Here is a 19,739-nt window from a genome sequence, read left to right as displayed (position 1 = left end):
TACTTAACAAATAACTTAAAAATGTGTACGGGTGGAAGGTAATGACTTGGTGATTACTTTTGACATTCAAAGTCAAATTTCAGTGAGATTTAACCTCACCAGGAAATGAAATGTGCTGTTATCCCAGAGCCTGGAATCCTGAGAGGGGCCCCAAAGTGCATCCACAAATAAAAGACAAGAGGCTTTTTCTCCTCTTGGACTGCATAAATAAAATCCTGCGGCCTTCCTGTGTCCCTTGTCTCAGCTGAATTTCTTATGAGACCGTCCAGCTGCTGAGGCTGACGTCACACTTCTGAAGAACCCTGCACACCTAAAAATCTTCTATTGAAAGGGCTAAATCTCTGCTGGTCCCTGTGCTTTTTTTGAAAAATTGTTCTGCTTCTTTGATCATGGCTGAGGCACAATTGGCTCTTCAGGGGGGACCAGGTACCATGTAAAACCTCATTGTAGCACTGGAAAGAAAATTTGATTCAATTTATTGAATCCCCTGCATTCAGTGTAGACAATGAAGGGAGGTAAGGGTCCCGAGGAGCACAGCAGACACGCTTAACGACAGCCCTGCAAAGAGAATCGATCCGTTACTAAGGTTTCTAGAAATATCTGGTTTATGCCAAAGCCCAGCGTTGCAACGGCCCATCTCCCTCAGTGTCCTTTTGCATCTGGGAACAAGATGCTTGAGGAGTCACAGGGCTGTTTAAGCGAAGTTAAGCAGCACAGATAACAGTTAAGGTTCAGCCAGTGCTGTTGGATTGATAGTGTAATGCAGAGCAGACCTTTCTATGGATTTAGTGTGCCAAGAACTTGTTCTGCGTCCCCTCCTTGTTCTCACTCACTCTCATATGATCCAACTGAGGTAGAAAAACCCATTTTATTTCTTTTTTTAATTTTTTTTGCTGTGTCTTTTTGCCCATTCTTGGGAAAGTTTGCACTTGGCTTTGCTTTGAGTGCCGGGGGTTTTATAGCTGGACACCTTCACAATGCAGCTTTTCAATATTTTAGAAAATGTCTGTGGTGAACGATATTCTTTTTTTGTGGACTTTGCTTCCTAAGAGGCAGGTTTAAAAGAATCCGATTCACTGTCAGGGTCACTTCTCAGCTGGTTTTAAGCCACCTTGGATATTTGCTCCATTTATCCTTGAATTTATTCCCCCAGTGAATAGATCAAGGTCAGAAAACTGTAGTTTCTATATTACTTCACCACCTATTTTCTTATATCTGCATCCAGTATTTTTTAGCATTGGGCTCCAGGTTTGCATTCGGCCTTTCTGTTTCTCTTCTAGTCGTGTGTTTGGCCCCCGCTAAAGAAAACACTGGCCGAGTAGTCACACAGGAAATACTCCCACATCTGGTGCTGGTTCTGAGCATCAACATGAAGAAGTAGGCTTAATGGGGAGTTAATGTGTGCCCCCTCTCAATCCCAGCCTCTCGTACCTCAAGGCCACGCTGCACACCCCCTGTCTGTGCCCTGACACCCTGCATGCTGCTCTTCTACAGGAATCTTTGCAAGAAGCGCAGCCGCAAGGGGTTTGGAATAATAAATCATAGAAAACTGCTGAATTTCCCCAAACTATTTCTGTTTCCTCTGTCCACTGATGTGCTAAAGCTCAAAGGTGAAAACCTGCTCCAAGAACTGCTTTTATTGTAGTTTTGCTGAAAAGTGCTAATAAAGGTTGGTCAAATTTAACCGTTTACAGTTGGCTGTAATGATAAAAGTACTCTAGTTTTCTAGAGCAATGAGCTCTTGCAGCATCATAAACAGACCAAATAATGAAAATCCTAAATTGTTGCATCCTCACTGTCACATACACACTCGTGCAAACCTTATTTTATTTGTCCTTTTTCACAAATTACTGCAGTCTATGATGGAACTTCTGATGAAACTTTAATATCAACTGATGTTTTTTTTATGGCTGCCAAGTTTGTCGCCCCCCCCAGATGACAAAATATGTGACTTTGTTTTTTCCTCTGCTCAGGCCGGGTGACCCCTGAACAGCTGCGCTCCTACGTGCAGCTGTTCCGGAGCCGACCGGGGATGCTGGAGAGTCACTGCGGGGTGCTCCAGCTCGGCCTGGCCACAGCCCAGACGCTTCGCCATCCCATCATGCCCCGCTGGGATGCCTGCCTGGCATTCGAGAGGCTGCTGCTCCAGGTCTGTGCTCAACCTACACATACTCACGTGAAAGGTGCTGAGACATAACAACAATCTGGTGGCTCTTCTGCTTGGAACGTGCTCAAAATGCCCACAAACCAAATTTACCACCAGTTAGCTCGTTGAATTCAAATTCAAGCTGGTCTCATCAGCTAAACAAAAGCAAAGCTAATGAGGTTGCACAGGGTCTGCCATCCCATGTTAATGATTCATTTCCCTCCAGGTCTGGAAACCGAATGGCATTAACTTTAGAAAACACACCTAAAATGGCAGGATTGTATGAAGGCTTTTGGGTGTAGCTTTGGCTACGTTTCTTTGGTGCTACGCAGAAAACCCTGCATTCATTGTGGTCGTTATTCTGATATAGCTCTGCCTCCATGGAAATCATTTGTTACTGACACTCAGCAGGTAAGAGGGTTGTTTGCTTTTCTAAATGTTGGCCGGGGATCAGAAAGTTTAACTCCTTTATTAACGAGAAAATATTTTGATGCAGTAAATACTGTAGAAATACTACATTTCCATTACATTTCTAAGGAGGCTTTCCAGAGCAGAGGAGGAAGATGCGCATGTATGTACGATGTATATGAAGCATATATACAGTAGACAGTATTTGACTTTAATAAAGAGGTGCCTAGACTGAAGAACAACTTCATCATCACTGTTTTAGGCCATTACTCAGACCCATCAGCTCGCTCATATCAGTGCCGTTCTGACTCCTTACTGTTTTCACTTCATATTTCTTTATCTATAAAGCAAGCAGTAAGACAGGAGAGTACTTAAGAGGTTATTAAAGTAAATCACGGAAAACTAAAACAACCCTGCAGCAGTGTCTCATGCTAGAATAAAAATCGAAAACAACCTCATAAACCTTGGTCCTCAGCTGGGGCCACCGTTGCTTTATTAAATGTAGGAAGGAGACTTTAGGGCTTATCATTCCAGTATCTGTTCGCTTTATGGCTTCATTTGTTCTGCTCCATGCTTGTACCTGGCTCATTAAACGATGAACGTCCTCCTCTTTTGTAGTTTTGCTTTGCTTTGAGTCTGCCAGATGTTTAGGTGGCCGCAGACGTGAGCGAGTGATGCAGACTGTCGTTAATGTTGTTGCAGGATCAAAATGACGTAACACTCTTTAAGAATCAAGCTCTAACAAGTCTTCCAGCCTCAGGCAGGATGTGGTGTTTTGGTGTCCGTAGTCATAACTGCCCTAAAAACACACTTTTATTGAGGTATTAAGGGAAATGAGTTGTGCGTCCTCTGTGCCCCCTCTGTTTATTTAATTTCCTTGCAAGTTTTTTTCCCCCCTTTGGCTCAACACGGACAGTCAGACGTTAATTACTTTAACAAAATGGAGGGATGAAATGCCTTTCAGTGCTGCCTGGTGGTAAGTCTGTTTGCTCTGCCTGAGTGTGTGAGGGCTGCTGTGTGGTGCACCCAGACTGAGCCGGCCTCCCCAGAGCGGGCGCACACTGCGAGTTCATTCAGGCGGCTGTGGCCATGTGCTGAGGCCTTTGACTGGGCAGCAGCAAAGGACCATTGAGTTCACGTCATTCCTGTGCCCGACACTTAGACACACACTTTTATCGACGTTTGGACCCAGACTTTGCCTGAGCAACAGTATGCAGTCATACATGTGAGGTAATGTTTAGATGTGCTGCAGGGTGTAAAAGTCTGCCCTTTCTTGACTCTAATGCAGTATAACAGAGAGAGTCTTGTGGCTGTGTGGTTAATAGTATTTGAGCTGAGATGTGGTCAGATAGCCATAGTGGTTGGATTTAAGTATTAAAAAGCAGCTGAATTAATTTCCTCTTTGCTGCGACCCCATATCTGGTTCTGTCACCCTACCTGCACTTAGATCTTCCAACGTGCTCAAGCCCTGGATGTCTGGTATGTCTCTGGGTTACGGTCTGAATGGCTCAGTTTGAGAGGTTTTGGTTCAACTCCAGCCCACAGTTACAGAATGTGTACGCTTGTGCTGGACGGGGCCGGTTCAGACGAGGCAGAACTCAACAGGCTCAGCCTGTCTCCACTTCCCAGAACATCACCTCCGCACCAGCTTCCCATCAAACACCCGGCCAGAGCCTTAATGGCAGCCTAAACACGCACGCCGCTCCTGCACATCCCTCCCACGGAGATCTGAATTTGCAGCTTTTATTTTTAAATTGCAGCATTAAAGGCTAACGTTGTCTTCAAATGTGGCTCATGTTAATTAGCCACATTAGCCTGTCGCATCAGTGAGCATGGTAGTGATGACAGCAGCGCAGCAGAGAGAAGCTAACCTCTCTCACCCCAGCCTGTTGCTTTAGTCTACTGGGATTACCAGGGCATGCCTCTGCAAACATTCATGCTCCGCGTTATTACTAGTCGCGCTCAGACAGAGAGCAGCGCCGGGATTTGTGTCCTCTTCCCCCATGAGTCTTTGAAACGGCCGTGTGCAGCCCATATCTCTGCCTCTGCTGTATGTTTGGGTTTTAGTATGAAATATTGGCTATATGTCTAAATGAAAATTGACTTATGAACACAAACACTAGGTCCTCGTCCTTAATCAGCAGCTGCGGGTAAAGGAAATGTGGAGCGTTTTGTTTTTCACCCCTTCACATACTCAGGAGAAGCAACATTAATGGTCCCTGTGTATTTTTTAATTTACTTGTCTGGGCTGGTTTTTCATGTTTTCAGCTTTTGGGCAACAATCCTCAGTAATCATCAGGCTGTTGTTCCGTTGGTGGGCTCTTATCAGCGAATATATGGCCCGGTTGGAGCCTGGTGACCCACGTATTCCATTAACACCACCCCCCATTACAGTGTCAGCGTGTGCTTGACCTTTCACATTTATCCTTTGACTTCTTCTGAACGTATGGTGACCTGTAGAAGCTTAAACCTGCAAGTCTGTCATTTGTCAAGTGACCTCACCGTCCAACTTGTGTCCCTTTCCTGGTATCCAGGACAATCAGAAGGCACACAATCCCCATTAAACAACAGTTACATGCAACATCTGGATTGTGTCATTTCTGATAATGCAGGAGAAAAATGTTGAATAGTCCCAAATAACTTTCATCTTATCTGAGCTGCATGCCACAGATGGGAGCTTTAAGCTTGTAAATGGCCTTTCCCCAGGGTATTTAGGCTGTCCCCTGCATCCCAGACATTCTCCTTCTTCTCCACCTATCTCCCGTGTCCCTGCTGCTGGAGATTGTAACAAAAGGGCGTGAATGACTCGGGGGCACTGCCCTGAGATGTCCAGCGACTGACCTCCCCAACTTCCCTACTGTTTAACAGTCTCACATCTGGTCTGACCCGGACTGACCGTCTCCCCGTCTATCCACATATTTTAGTATCGCGGTCTCATTTATTTAGACACCAAAAGCTTCCTGAAGACCGGAGCTAAAAAGATCTGCTCAGAGGTTGGGAATCAACTCCTGACTACTTTTTAAGAAATCCCGATCTTCCTGTTGCAAATGCAGTGTTTGCACTTAATCTCTGTTATGTGATCTCCAAACATGTGCCTCGCTGTAACATATACATACTGCACATAGGTTGTGAGCCTCTGCGCTCCGTGTAAGTCCACTGTGTTTTGAGGCATAACAAGCCCTCTGAAAGTGGAAGAACAGTTGGCTCTATCAGAAGATTAGTTATTTACCTATCTCTTCCTTCCTGTGTTTAGTTGGAGAGGATTACAGTGGGGGAGAGCCGCAGCGGCGTTTACTCCCAGGAAGACCCAGGAATAGCCTCCCATCCCGAGCAGTGCAACAGTACGCTGAGACGGCTGTGTTTACACTTTCCTGCACTGCTCAGACCTAATGTACTATCTGTTTAATAGGCAGAGAGAGGGGCCTGTTTATAGAGAGGGACCTTTTTAACATCGGTGATGGGCTGGTAAGCCAGAGGGCAGGACCAACTCATCTCATTTCCTGTTATCATTACCCCTCGACCGATAGGTGCTTGGCTTGCTACACTCTCTGCGTCGCCTCTGCAGAAATGCTCCCGCCATCCGGCCGGCATGTTCGGGCGCCACCTACACCATCCTTCATGCGCTGCATTTTACATGTTTTTACTGAAGCTGTATGTCACCCCACTGACCTGAAACATGACATTTAAAGTGTGATTCATTTAGGCTTGTGAATGTTCTGAGTGCGTAAGAGGAGCGTAGTATGGTTAAATATGCTGGTCATGTCTAAAGGTCCTCAGAAATTAGCATTTACTCTCGAGCTTGTTGAGGACCGGATCAGAAATGCATCTGCTGCATACGTACATCTGGGAATATTATTTGCGCTGGTCTGTTTACTGCAGCCGTTTAACTGTGCAGTCAAAGCCTTCCACGGCATGAAGATTTTTCATGTGGTTTGGATTTCTGGATTTCATTTCTTCTGTGTTTGAGAGATTTCTGGTGGTTCTGCAAGATCCAAAAAAAAGAGGGTCTTTTAGAAACTCCATTTTTGGTGGCCAAAGAGGAAAAGAAGACAGACGGAAACACTCAGTGGTTCTCGAGGATCGTCTTGGTTTTTTGGGATTCTTGCAATAAGTTGCATTGTCATCTTCCTTTTTTTTCTTTTTTTTCAGGGGGGGGAGTCGGGTAGTGGAGGGAAGCTCACAGAGCTTCTATTAACACCGTCCCTTGTGAATCAGGTCAGTGTGGCTTGCTGACTTGGCCTCTCTTGCATCGGCCTTCACTTGAGCGTGGTCCAGCTTGACACCGCAGACTGGGGGGGGAAATCCCACAATGCCCAGCATTCACCGTTTTATTGTTACTGGGGACGGTTTCTGAAGTAGCTGACCATGTGTGAAGATGACGGGGGTTGGAAAGACAAAACAATGACCCTGTGTCCCCCATTGAAGCTGTCCAATAGACAGCTTAACACCTCTCCAGTTCTCTGACTGGAAACTCTCTTCATTATAAGGTTACTGTAAGGACCTGCATATGCAGCAATAACCAGGTGTGCCTACAAGGATGTGAGTGCAACCAGGTGTGCATGCATCCATGCATGCATGTGTATCCTTTAATCTGTTGTAACAGTGTCTCAACTTCCTGTCGTCACAAACAGCCTCTCTGTTCTCCTTCCAGAAAAGCTGCACCTCAGGACAGATTAACTATCGGCTCATTTGCCACTACCTGCTGAGCACAGGCCGGAGGAGGTCACGGCCCAGAAGACATTTGCCTTTGTGTCTGTAGGTTTGATCGGAAATGGAGATGCAGAAACATTCCAGGTTCTTTGGCCGTCTTCGTTAGAGGCTTTAGGACTAGATTACAGATTTTTAGCCAGTTTGTGGATTACATTGTCATCAGTCAATTAACAGTAAGAGGTTGAGGAGGGAGAAGCGCTTCTGCTTGTAGCAGTGACAGAACTGGCATGTTTCAGCACTACAGAGGATCATGTGTCGCGTCTCCGGGCCTGACGGGCTGTTGATGAATGCCCGTCCTTGTGACTCAGCAATCTCACGCAATTCAGATTTGTGCGCTCAGTTTCCTGTTGACCTTTGTGTTATGCAATGTAGCAGAATGGTAGTGCCCCCCACTGGCAAAGGTGGGTCTGCGTTTTGGGAACCAATGAACAAGGTATGGCGGGGGAGGCCCCAGTGCCCTCAGGTCATGCAGCAAAGGTAGGACAAGAACTTCTCTTTGCTGCTGTGTGTAATTGTACCCATTTGAACCCTCATTCTGCACCTCCTCCTCCTCTCCCACCTCCCCGTTCACTCATGCCCACCATGCAGACCACCTTATTGCCCCAGGGATTCTCACAGCCGTCCACAGGGAGCAAGACTGACCAATCGCCATGGTAACTAAGCATTTAGGGTCAAACCAGGTCAATCAGAGACAGACTCCTGCCATCCTTGCCCTGTCATTAATTACCCATCATTCCCCGGGGCATCGCTCCATGTGTAACCAAACAAGCTGGATCCAAATAGTTGAGCTGGTGTTTCTTTCATGTATTTGTGTCACTGGGTCAGTGTGCTGTCCATTCCCAGTTGACTAACTGGAGGGTCAGATTCATATGCTGTGTTGGTCCTCTGATTTCTGTGGTGTTGCGCAGATATTTGAATGTAAAGTGTCCTGTAGCACTAGCAGCATCTCTGCAGTTGATTTGGGGAACTAGAGCATGCAAACTGCGGTCCAGCCGGACTCGAACCCTTTTAATGTTTATTGGCTGTGACAGCCTTTTGCAGTTATATCTGGTTTTGAACTCAGCGTTCGACACGCACTGGTATTCGCATTTAAGAGCAACGCAGGTGAAAAAAGTGCGCCGAGGTTTTCCTTCTTTTGATTTTGGCAAGCTTAGCTTTTGTTGCTCTTGGAATCATTTGGTATCAGCTCACAATGAAACTCATCTGTTGCGGATTTTTTTTTTTTTTTTCTGGGCAACCGTACCCCTCCACTCGCCTCGGGATGCGATTGACATCTGGAACGTTCCAACCCCTTTGTCTCCAAATTGATATATTGATATGATATGGTGCTGTTTCGATGTGTATAAAGCTGTTTTGTTGCGCGTACAACTCCATGGTTTCCACGTGACAGCCTAAATAAGTAAGACTAAATAATCCCGCCCTATAAAATGGAGCCATGGCCAATGTGAAATATATACCTCTAAATAGATTTGGAATGTTTCCTTTAAAGAAAAGCCTTCATACATTTGCCAAAAGACTTAATGTGTTCAGGACAATCACATGACAGATAGAGATGGATTGCCCACATGTTTGCAGCGCACAGGAAGATTTATGTTGTGCAAACCGCCCGTGACATCTATACTTGTTGCTGAAATATTTCAAACTTGTGGGCATACAAGGGAGAATTTGAATACGTCCGCACAGTTAAAAAGTTTCCCCTGCCTCTCTGTCTTGTTGCGCTCCAGATGCAGCCAAGGCTAAGCCGTTCCAGCCCTCCGCCTAATTGCATCCAATAGGAGCGCTTGATTTTGAAAGTGTGTGTGGGGAGAACCTCAATCATGCCTGTGTTTACCCGCTCCAGCTTTCATCTGGAGTGAACTCACTTGCCCCACTTTTCTTCTTCTATTGTTTTAAAACATGGTCCAATTGGAGACACGGGCGGGCCTGTTTGTCTGACTGTTGTTTTCTTGGAAATGGGAAATGGAATAAAGAAACCCAAAAAGGGCAACGATGCCGAACCGCTAATTATAAGCAGGAGGGGGTCTGGGGGAGAAGGAGGAGGAGAGGAGGAGAAGGGTTTCTCATACGGCCGCCATGTGCCCCCCATAACCCCGTCCTCCCACTCTCCTGCTCCTCCGTCCTCCAACCTACTGTTGTTTGTCTCCTGTTGCGATTTATTTGTTGCTCCATGTCCTTTCATCTTCGGAGTCGTGACGATTTTGTGCTCTGTGCCCTTGAGTCTCATCATCACATCAGATAGCTGCGGGGAGGCGCCGTCGATGGGGACCGGGCTGAGGGGTCCTTTACATGTTCACACATGTAAAGTCGTGAATAATGTACGGTTTGATTCATGTGTTTTCGTCCTGGTGGTCAAATTTGGGATGAATTTGCTGTAGGCTTTTAACTAATTATCTGCAGCTTGTTGCTGCCATTAGGAGTTTATTAAACAAATGCCACATTCAATTCACATCTGGTGGGGAGCATCACACATTCAGACTTCCTCATTATTCTGCACCCAGATCCTGTCTAACGATTCAGAGGTTAAACTGCTGGAGTGAGCAGAATAATGTTTTTGGCGTTATTCTGCTCACTCCAGCAGTCAAAATCTGCCTGTTTTTTTTATTATTTGTCTTTCTTTTTGTAAGCTATTGTCAGCATTTTTATATCTCCAACCAACCAAATTTCAGTTTTATTTTGAGCTTTCATTTTCCCACTACAAGAAATAGTGGTAAAAACCAATTTGATCTTTAGTTTTGGAGGTTTCAGACGATTTTATCGTTTAATAACACAACGAAAAAAAGCAGCACACAGCACTTTTGGTTTGGCTCACCTCCTGCAACCTAAACAGAAAAGTCCAAGAGTATAAGACCGGATTGACTAGCACCATTGTTTTTACTAAACAGTGTAAAATCCAGCCTACCCGCATTGCAGAAATGTTATTTTCATAAATATTTTCTGCAGCATTTGAGCCTATATTTGCATTAGAAACACTTTTGCGGAGGCTCATCAGAGGCAGGTTTCTAGTTTCTCAGTGTTGGTTAAAGTACAGCTAGTTTCTCTAAAAATTACCCTTTTTACTAATGCTAACACAGCGTGGAAGCATGTTTAAACACATGTGCTTTTATTAATATTAGCAACATCCTTTAGACTCATGAGCACTTGAATCAGCATTGGAAATCCCCCATTGATGGCGGTGTTTGGAGAAACGCTGCCTCTTTGCCACGATTTGTTTAGACCTTGTTTGTCAGCTGAGCTCTGCAGTAAATCACAGACAAAGAGACAAGAGGAGACATTAGCGATGTGTTTCCCATCTGTTCAGGAAGGACAGACATGATGGGGAATGGATGAAGAAGGGAGACTTTTTCACTTTGTACAAAGGCAAAGGTGAGGGACGTTTGAGGATTTACGGCCAGACATTAAGCGTAATTTATCAGAGGCCAGTCAAACACTGGTGCACGCTGGTGGTGCGCACTGTGGCGTCCTGCAGGATTGTTGGGTTTGCTGTCATCTTTAGATTTCAAATACCTGCAGGTGAGAGAGAGGAATTAATCTCGAATCCACCACTGATGTAACAGCCAGAAACAGAATTTTAGCTCCCCAACATGATAATTTATGCACTGCAGAGGATTATGTAGCATAATGTGTGATGTGAACAGAGGGTGTGAAATGATATAAGAATATGAAATATTCCATATTCATCCAGCCTAGATTTGCCTCCATTCTCTTTCACCGCTATCTCAGCCCTACACACAAAAAGCAAAAAACAAACCAAATCTACTACAGACATTATTTGATTTGTGTTATAAGTTCAGGGCATTTTATTCCTTAAAAGATTAGAGGTGATTTCTCAAAGCTACGATGGTCCTGGGGGTTTTATTTTATCATGTGAAAAGAGGTTGAGACTTGGCCGGTGCCGAGTTCTGCTTGAGCAATAGAAGGAAGCTACATCAGGGATTGGGTGACGGAATAATGGAAATTACAACAGAATGGAAGACTCACAGAATTGTAGACCGTCCTAAAAACGAGGCGTTGGGCTGTATTGGTTCGACCGTAATGGTTGGGGCTTATCTCCTTACCCCTGCGGGTTGTGTTTTTAGCTGAGCTTTGGATCGAAAGCTCTGGGAATGTTTGTGCAGGAGGAACCCTGGCTGATGTTGTTTGTATTGTTCTGTTTCAGCGTATGTGTGGAACCAGCGTCAGCAGAAGACAACTATTGTGTTTTGTTTTCGCACGCACGCGCGGCCACAAGAGGGATCAGACGATCGCTCATCACGCTGTCTCTGCCCTGACCCCGGTTCCTAACCCTGCATCAGTTTACTCCTTGTTTGCATCTTTTGCCCTTTGCCCCCACTCGCGCAATATATGGGTCAGCGCTCCAATGAATCGGCACACAGAGATCCTGGTGAATCTGTAAGTGTTATAACAGATGGAATTCATGCGGCGTGATGGATGTTAGCATGCAGCCCTGTGGTCTGCATAAGCGCCACTGTACAGTATGTGTGCGCCTCTCACACTGGCCTGTGTGTTGTGTTTACTTCGAGACATTTCAGTAAACACACATAACACATATACCTCCTGTTGCCTGTAGGTGTGTGGCGCGACTGCCCTGAATGCCAACTTCTTAGTGTTTTGGTGTGGGCCATCGCGCCTCAATGCTGCCCACGTTAGCAGTGTTTCTCAGAGACGACCACTGTTTGAACGTGGAGGTGGATACTGTAGCTACACTTCCATGTTTCTTCTGCACCAGCTCAAAATAACCCAGAGATGTGACTTCAGCAGCATATTGCACGTTTTAAATGTTGGAGAGAGACCTGAACACAGTAAGAATCAGACACGCTGCATGCGATGTGCCACCCACACCAGGGGACAGGAACTGAGGTTTCCTAGTTTAGCTTTTTATTCTTCCAATATAACCCTCTCTGCGAAGCTAAAAATCAACGGGACTGGAAGAAACGGCTCCCTTCAAAACACGTTAGACTGTAGCGCACATTTGGCAAACTCTGATATCAAATGAGACTTAATATTCTGAGTCATCTTGACAATTTCATTTTTCAGAAGCCTAAAGCATATTCCCTAAACTTTGCTGTTCAACAGAAGCACCGACCAAACTAAAGTAGCAGCCCTCTCAAGTCTTGGAGGAATGATATATTGGTGTTTACACGTTGTCTGATTATGTTACATGTTTCAACTTTTGGTCCTGATTCACACCACTGGGCTTGTTAGAATGTGACTGACGTGCGCAGTGCGTGTGATCATTCTACTATGAACCAGTTTACTATTTTATGGCTCTTAAACGCTCCCCGTGTGTATTTGTGTAATTCTAAATGCGTGTTAGCCAAGTGCTGCCTAACTGTCACCATGGTCAGTAACCTTCTTTATCTGTCTCATGTCAGTTTCCCTTATTTATTTGTTGTCTGTGCTTTTCATATGAACACCGTATCTGCTTGGCAGCATAAGATCTGAGTCACAGCCTTTTATCACAAGCGTCCTCTCTGCTCTTTGGTTAGCACCGTGCGCACTAGTGAACTCACCCCTCCTTCACTGATTCCATCGCTAAGTTGATAACTTCAAGAATTGCCTCCTCCCGTCTTTCAACATTTTCTCCCTGTATTCTCTTTTCTTCTCCCGCTCGTCCGTATTCAGCCCTTTCGTTTTCAAAGTGTCATTTGTGACTTCTTTCTCAGACTTTTGAACCAAAGTCATCAGCGTCCGTCCACCCAGGTGTTCGGACCAGGGCGCTTGGCAGGGAAGTGAGCGCGGATTAGCTGTTTTTCCATTTCCCGTGTCTGTGATGAGTGTTCTGTAAATGTTTAGGTCCGAGCAGCCGTGTGGGGATGTGTTTGTCAGTAATCACCAAACGGGCAAGGCGCAGGTTGTACGAACTATGCGGCGTATGATGCAGAAAGGATTTCCACAAACAAGAAATAACGGCTACACGTGCACAAATACGCGGCCTTCCTGTGCTAAGGTGTAGGAGCCCGTTGCTTTAAAACAGATGTTGCTGCGTTTTCATTTACCCATAAATACTGTTACCCCTGTGACCTCTGTGTTATTGTGGGGCGCAGAACCGACCCTCTGCCTCTGCCCAGATGTGACACACTGCGTAACCCCCTTTAAGCGAGTGAGAGCGCAGCAGATGTAAGTCAGAATGATGACTCACGTCATAGTACAGGTCACCGAGAAAGCTTTTGGTTTATTTCGGATGAATTCCATATTTTATTTAAACGCATCGCAGGCCTCGGACGACGACAGCAGCTTATGACGACAGCCAGAGATGACGAGGACTGAGGTGAGATCAGACATGAAAAGAAGGGTTGTGATCCAGTTCAGAGTTTAAAAATAGCCAGATTTCAGCCCATTTCCTCCTTGTTGAAGATGATGGGATGGCGTTTTGGAGGGAACGACGTGGCTAGGTGCATGCAGGATGAGACCCAGCGAGCTCGTGGTGCAACAGCGCCCCCTGATGTGAGAGAGTGTTCCTGAATTCAAACTAATTGAAGATCCCAAGATTCCGATTTTAATCGAAAATTTTTACATTTTGTTCAAATTAAACACTTAAAATGATGAAGCATAGTTCTGTAACTATTCTCTCCAGAAACCAAAATCCCAATTTTGAATCCTGTCATCAAATGTGTCCCCACACACTCTCCTCCCAGCAGCCTTCTCTGCATGTGTGAGACTGAAACTGGAATCAGATGGACTCCTTTAATCTTTGAGTCTGCACGTTTCTTTATTCAAACCAACAAAAGGCGATGGAACACAAGTAACATGGCGTCTGCTTCGCGTCTGTGATTGGCTGAAGTTGGAAACAAAACTTTTGCAACTGCAACCCGTCAATGTCGGGTGTTTATCTTCGAATGCCATCAAATAAACTGCAGTCGTTTGATTCTGTTTGCGTCTGTTTACCTCAGGATGTTTTCTCCCCCGCTGGAGCCTCTGTAGTCAATTAGTTGGGGATGTAATGTACTGTCCTTGGCAGTATTCTGTGTGTGTGTGTGTGCGTGCGTGTGTGTGTGTTCATGTTCATGAATGCATATGAATCAGCTCTCACACTGTGAGAGAAGCGAGGTCTAACATGGCCCTGGGGTTTGTGGCTGCTCATCTTGTGAATTACACCATAATCTGTTGTAGCTTATTGGGTGAAAATAAAGACTTGTTACTTCCCTGGTGTCGGAATGTTTGGAAAATTCCCACTGCAACGCTCCTCTCTCTACTTAAAGCTGTGTTGTACCTTCACGGTTTTTTGGTTTTTTTTTTAATTGTCAAAAAAAGCAGATGTGGGGCGATAAGCAGGCCGGCTGTCGTGTGCCAGGCAGACAGAGTCCAGCCGCAGAGGCTAACATGTGGCTCACTGCTGGTGACAGGGCGCCGTGTGTTTGTGTCTGTGATTGGGTCCCACGTCTCCTCTAAATTATAGCCCCCAAGCCAACCTTTAACACACAGAGCAGAGTGAAATAGTGCAGATAAAAGTCAGGAGATTCACACGGAGAGAGTGGCTTAAAGGGGGCCCGAATGTAAACCAGAGGCAGAGCGGTGTGAAAGCTTCGGAGAGGCTGCAGTTGCCCGTCCGCCTGTGTCTCCTCAAGCTGACCAGCTGTGCGTCTCCACGTGCAGGAGTTCGCCGACTTCCCCTCCCAACAGTCCAACACGCAGGATGCTCCAAACCAAAACAGAAACTCCTCACACTCTGTGTGGCCACTCAAGCCTCATTTAACGCAAAGGATTTACTGTAGGGCTCCGCAAACACACCGGGCAGCAGGTCGACGCAGTCGCACCAGGTCGCGCGACCTTTGAGACCAGTTGTATCGGCCATTCTTTTCCTTCACTTATGCGGCTCCTCTGTTTGTTTGGAGGACTTTCCTCTGAGTCGAGACGTGTGAGTTAAGCGTGCAATGCGCACATTAGTGCTCAGTAAATACATCCCCTATAGTTTCCCGAGTTATTTGCAGTTAGGAAAACTCTGCTGTGTTTGGACGGTGATTTCATGTTCTACACATCACATCAGCTGCACCATGATCCTACTGGAGCAGAGAAACACTTTAAAGAGTGATTTTCTAAAAGGGGGACGTTATAAGTAAACTAGATTTGTCACTAAATGGTTTAGTATTATCGTCTAATGTGAATTTGTCTGGTGTTTATTTGATAGCGTCAAACTTGCTTTCGACACTCTGGTGATGTTTTTATGAATTCTGTTGTGCTTGCTCCTCCGTGTCATAGTTCTTCTCTCCTTCCTGAGCACCTGAGCTGATATCCGCACCCTTTTACACAAGACAGAAAATGGTCGTAAAAGGAGCCAGAGATAAACGTTATTTTTCCCTTCCTGCTCGACTTAATGCAGGTTTCCGCCTTCTGATAAACACAATTTTTTTTCCACGGAAATCGCTCTTGGATTCATCCTTGTCACTGACGGAGGTTAGTCAGGTGTGTGTGTGTGTGTGTGTGTGTGTGTGTGTGTGTGTGTGTGTGTGTGTGTGTGTAGGAGGTGGGGCACGGTGAGAGGATGTGCGTTAAAACAGTGTTGGTGTTTACATTTCTAAACTAGTTCCTGTGTCTATGAGGGGAAGACATACTTGGCTTTCAAGAAGTTCTACAAGTAAAAAATGTTTTCCATAATTTACAGTCTAAATTTAGTCACTGCCTTCTAAGTCCAGGATTTATGTATTTTGTCTTCAGATGTTTGCTTGTATCCCTTCCAGTTGAACATGTTGTTATTTGTGATTGCAAATTGGATGAGATTATACATTTGTAAATGAAGCACATGTGTTCCTTTTCAAAGGAATTGCAAATACTTTTTTTTCCTCGTTGCCATGCTGACGATGAGCTGTCTGAGGTGACTTGGGTCTTGACGGTCTGTGGTCGAGTACAACTTCTGTCCTGATGCCAACGTTGTTCCTGCTCCCACAAGCACTCACCCCCCTCCACGGTACCAGCCCCTCCCCTTGCCCTCGGGCCCAGAAAAAGGTTCATTGTGCAGGCAGGGAGTGAGTCCAGAGAGGTCTGGTTCTGGTTAGCGCGATGTGCTGCAGCTGAAACACTCACCTTCCTCCAGGGTTTGCATCTGGAGCTGGTTTCCTGTTCAGGCTGTGCTGAGCAGGGGCGGGGCTTGGCCCGGCTCTGTGATTGGCCCGGGCTGAGCCTTTATGAACCCCGGGATGGTTGGAATTGCCAAACAGTAATCCGTCAATCACTGGCATACAGATTCAAACCAGAGCAAAAATGTCAGAAAGAATATCTGATTAGTGCAAAGTCGCAAGTAAAATGCGAGCAACATTTAGCCGTAGAGTTATAATCCAGCACCAAGTCTGCTGTTCTGATTACAAAGAGCTGTTGTGTTTTCTAGCTTTATCTGCGCTTATTTATTAAATTGTGTCATTAAAGTGCTCTTAAGTGTTTTCTAGTAATAACACTGAGTAATTGCAGCATTAAAATTAGCATGGTTCTCATTGTTATTGTATAATGGTGTATAATAATGGTATTAGAGCCCGGCAGCAGGACCGCCGTATTCAGTAATGGTGTGTAATAATAATGTTAACTTCCTGCTATTACAGGAGTAAAGTTCTGCCCTTTGTTCAGCACAGAGGAACTCAGATACTTCAAGAGGGCCGAGAGTTTCCTGCAGAAAATAACACGCATTTTTAGTATAGTTTGGTGCATTTGAGTAGGTGGATTGCCGAAATAAAAATAGACAAATTGGGGAGAAGCTAAATTCCAGCCAGTAGAGTTTTGTAATTGCTCATCCTGCAAAGCAAACATCTTCAGCAGTCAAATTAAATAAATGCAGTTAAATTGGGCCTCTGGTGTCACAGGAAAGCATTCTTTAAGTTCACTGTCCGGTTGTGCTGAGTCATGCTCTGTGAATTTAGCGCCAGCGTTGGAAAGAGCTCCAGTCGCTCTTCCTGTTCATTTTCAGGCAGTTCAGCCTCTTCCCTGGACCAAAGACCTCCATTTCCTGTTGTGGCGCCAAGCTTAAGCTGACAGGAGCTTTTATAGAGCTCCTGAAGGGACCCAGTTACAGCGCATGCTTTCTGTCACATGTAAAAACATAAACATTGTGCAGGGTTCAGGGTGCCCGTGGATTAGGAAGCTATATTATAACAGTGTGGAAGGTTATTCTAGGAAGTTGCTGAAAACACTGTTGGGCATTCACCACGGCTGGATTAAACTCAACTTTTCAGTCACATTTTTAATTTTCTTCATGTTTTGCTTGTTTTAATTGCTGTTTACCTCCAGGGGATGAATTATCTCCATTTTGCTTTACCAACAAAACGAGCCCTGTTGCACGATAAACCCCCGTAAAGGTGGCTTTTATAAAGCCAGAGTGCTGTGTGCTATAGAGAAGCTACGCGGGCCGGTACTTCAGGCAGTAGTTAAGTCCATATGTTGAAGAACAGTGAGCAGAAAATGGATGTTTGCACGTGGGAACACACACCGCTGATGTGCTCGGAGGCCAAAGAGGTATCAGTTTTTCAGGTTTGTGTGAAGTTGACGAATAACACGGGGGCCCCTCGGGTCCTCTTTGAGCTCCTTCTTCCTCTGTTGCTCCTCTCTGGATGCCTCTGATGTTAGGGTCACACATCTGCAGATTCCTCACAGGCCAAGTGTGATCAGAACGGGATTAAAAATGTAACCTAGCAAAAGTGGAAAGGGCAAATAAATACCCTCCACCACCTGTGCAGGAAGAGTTTCAGCGCCATCTAGATGCGATTCAAATGAAGTTTACAAATGTTTGGCAGTCAGAGTGAGTGTAAATTAAAGAGTACGATGATCTCAGGGCGTTTCATCAGCACTCATATTAGGTCTGAATATTAGCCAGGGTCTGACAGGGGAGGGGTCCACCGATGCAGAGGGTGTTCATTCAGCAAGAACTGGAAAGTTCCTCCAACTACTGACGTGAACGGAGTCTTGCAGCCTTTTTCTGCCAACAATAGGAGCCGACCTTCACCTCCACCATGACACCGTGAGTCACAGTCCGTCCCTTTGCTCCGGCTGCTGGTGTTATTCCTTTGGCTGCATGAGGAGTTCTTCTGGGTCAGATACCAGATCCCCCCACTGGGCCTTCCACGGGGGTTAAATCGCCCCCCCTCTTGCTCTTGGTGCTTGTTGGTCTTGGTGAGAGGAACACAAGGTCCTTCTGAGGAATCCCTCATTAAAATGAAATATATCCGCTGGTTCATTTGTAGTTCTGACAAACCCTCTGTCCTCCATCAACAGTCTCTTCCTATATATTATCGTCTAAAACCCAACTCCACTGACATTCTTTGTGTTTTTTTATCCCCTTCTCTGTCCTCATTTTCATTTAATTTCCATGTTTTTCACATTGGAGTTTAGCGCCACACCCCTGTTTTATGGCTGTGTGAGCTCAGCCTGGCTGTGAGAGCGGCCAAAGTTCTGTAAACGGCCGCTGATCTACAGCAGGTTGGACGTGACTCTACACAGCAGCTCAGACTTACTGACCTAACCAGCAGTTGCCACATGAACGTTAACCCAGTTTGCCCACACCTAAGGTGTTATTACAACAGGCTCAACGATGTAAAAATAATAATAAACCAATGATTGGACATGATGTAGATACTCAGGGTTCAGATTGGGGGACGATCAAGACACCTGGGGGTTTTCAGCTCTCCAGAACCTGCAGAATGTATTCTCTGCTCAGTTTTAATGACTATATTCAACCCTTATTTTGGAGTGGAGCAGTCACTCTGGTCACTAAGAACTATCTTACATCGACTGTGTCTGTGTGGGTGTTGCAGGCTCTCGGAGACTCTGACTTCACTGCTGTGCTCAGGCAGCTGCTGCCCTTGATGAAACCCCGCAGAGGCGAGGACGACACAGCCTCGGGGTCGAGGTCCAGGGAGGAGGAGTGCGGGCCCGACGAGCTGATCCTCCTGCTGGTTTACCTGTACTCCCTGGCCGATGAGGCACAGCCCTCAGACCAGGACGCAGAGGAGGAGGAGCTGGAGAAGCTGGAGAGGGAGCTGATCGGCCAGCTCACACTGGTCATCACCCAAGAGCAGCACCTCAGCCCTTTACTTCAGAAACTCACAGGTGAGAGAGTCAAGACAACAGCAGATTCCTAATTACTTCCAGGAGTTCGCTGAGTTTGCTGGGTGGGGGGAAATGGAACAGAAGAGCGGTTAAAGCCGATTGTTAATTTCCTCTGTCTGCCTGGAGCACCGTTAATGGGAGCATCTTTATCAAAGTCCTCACACCTCATCACTCTCCTGCTGTCCCTCTGTTCTTGCTCACACGGCTCCACAGATAAACACTCACACATTCTGGTTAAGCTTGGCTAGGAGCTGCACAAACAAAGGAGTTTGGGAAAATCTGTGCTCGTAAAAGTGTGTTTTTCTGAACCTTCCACGAGTCAAAGATACAACCAATGAGCTTGTGTTTGAAGGTGGGACCTTGGGCATTAGTACAATTTCTAAACAGTTTTTTTTCGTCTTATACCAGAATTCTTATACCAGTTTGTGTCTGGTCCAACATCTGTGCATGT

General features: G+C 45.7%; 1 protein-coding gene across 3 annotated transcripts in view; it reads left to right on the top strand.

The window, feature by feature from the left end:
• The window catches only part of scfd2 (sec1 family domain containing 2), a 59,335-nt gene that overhangs the window by 9,029 nt on the left and 30,567 nt on the right, over positions 1-19,739 (top strand). For all 3 annotated transcript variants that reach the window (XM_057038604.1, XM_057038603.1, XM_057038602.1), the window contains exons 4-5: positions 1,974-2,149; positions 18,994-19,288. In XM_057038604.1, the coding sequence (XP_056894584.1) occupies positions 1,974-2,149; positions 18,994-19,288 (471 nt within the window). The remainder of the gene's footprint in view (positions 1-1,973; positions 2,150-18,993; positions 19,289-19,739) is intronic.

Source organism: Takifugu flavidus, chromosome 7, assembly GCF_003711565.1.
Source record: "Takifugu flavidus isolate HTHZ2018 chromosome 7, ASM371156v2, whole genome shotgun sequence".
NCBI classification, from domain to species: domain Eukaryota; kingdom Metazoa; phylum Chordata; class Actinopteri; order Tetraodontiformes; family Tetraodontidae; genus Takifugu; species Takifugu flavidus.
Note: the sequence above shows the minus strand (reverse complement) of the source record. Positions and strands in the feature narration are given on the sequence as shown.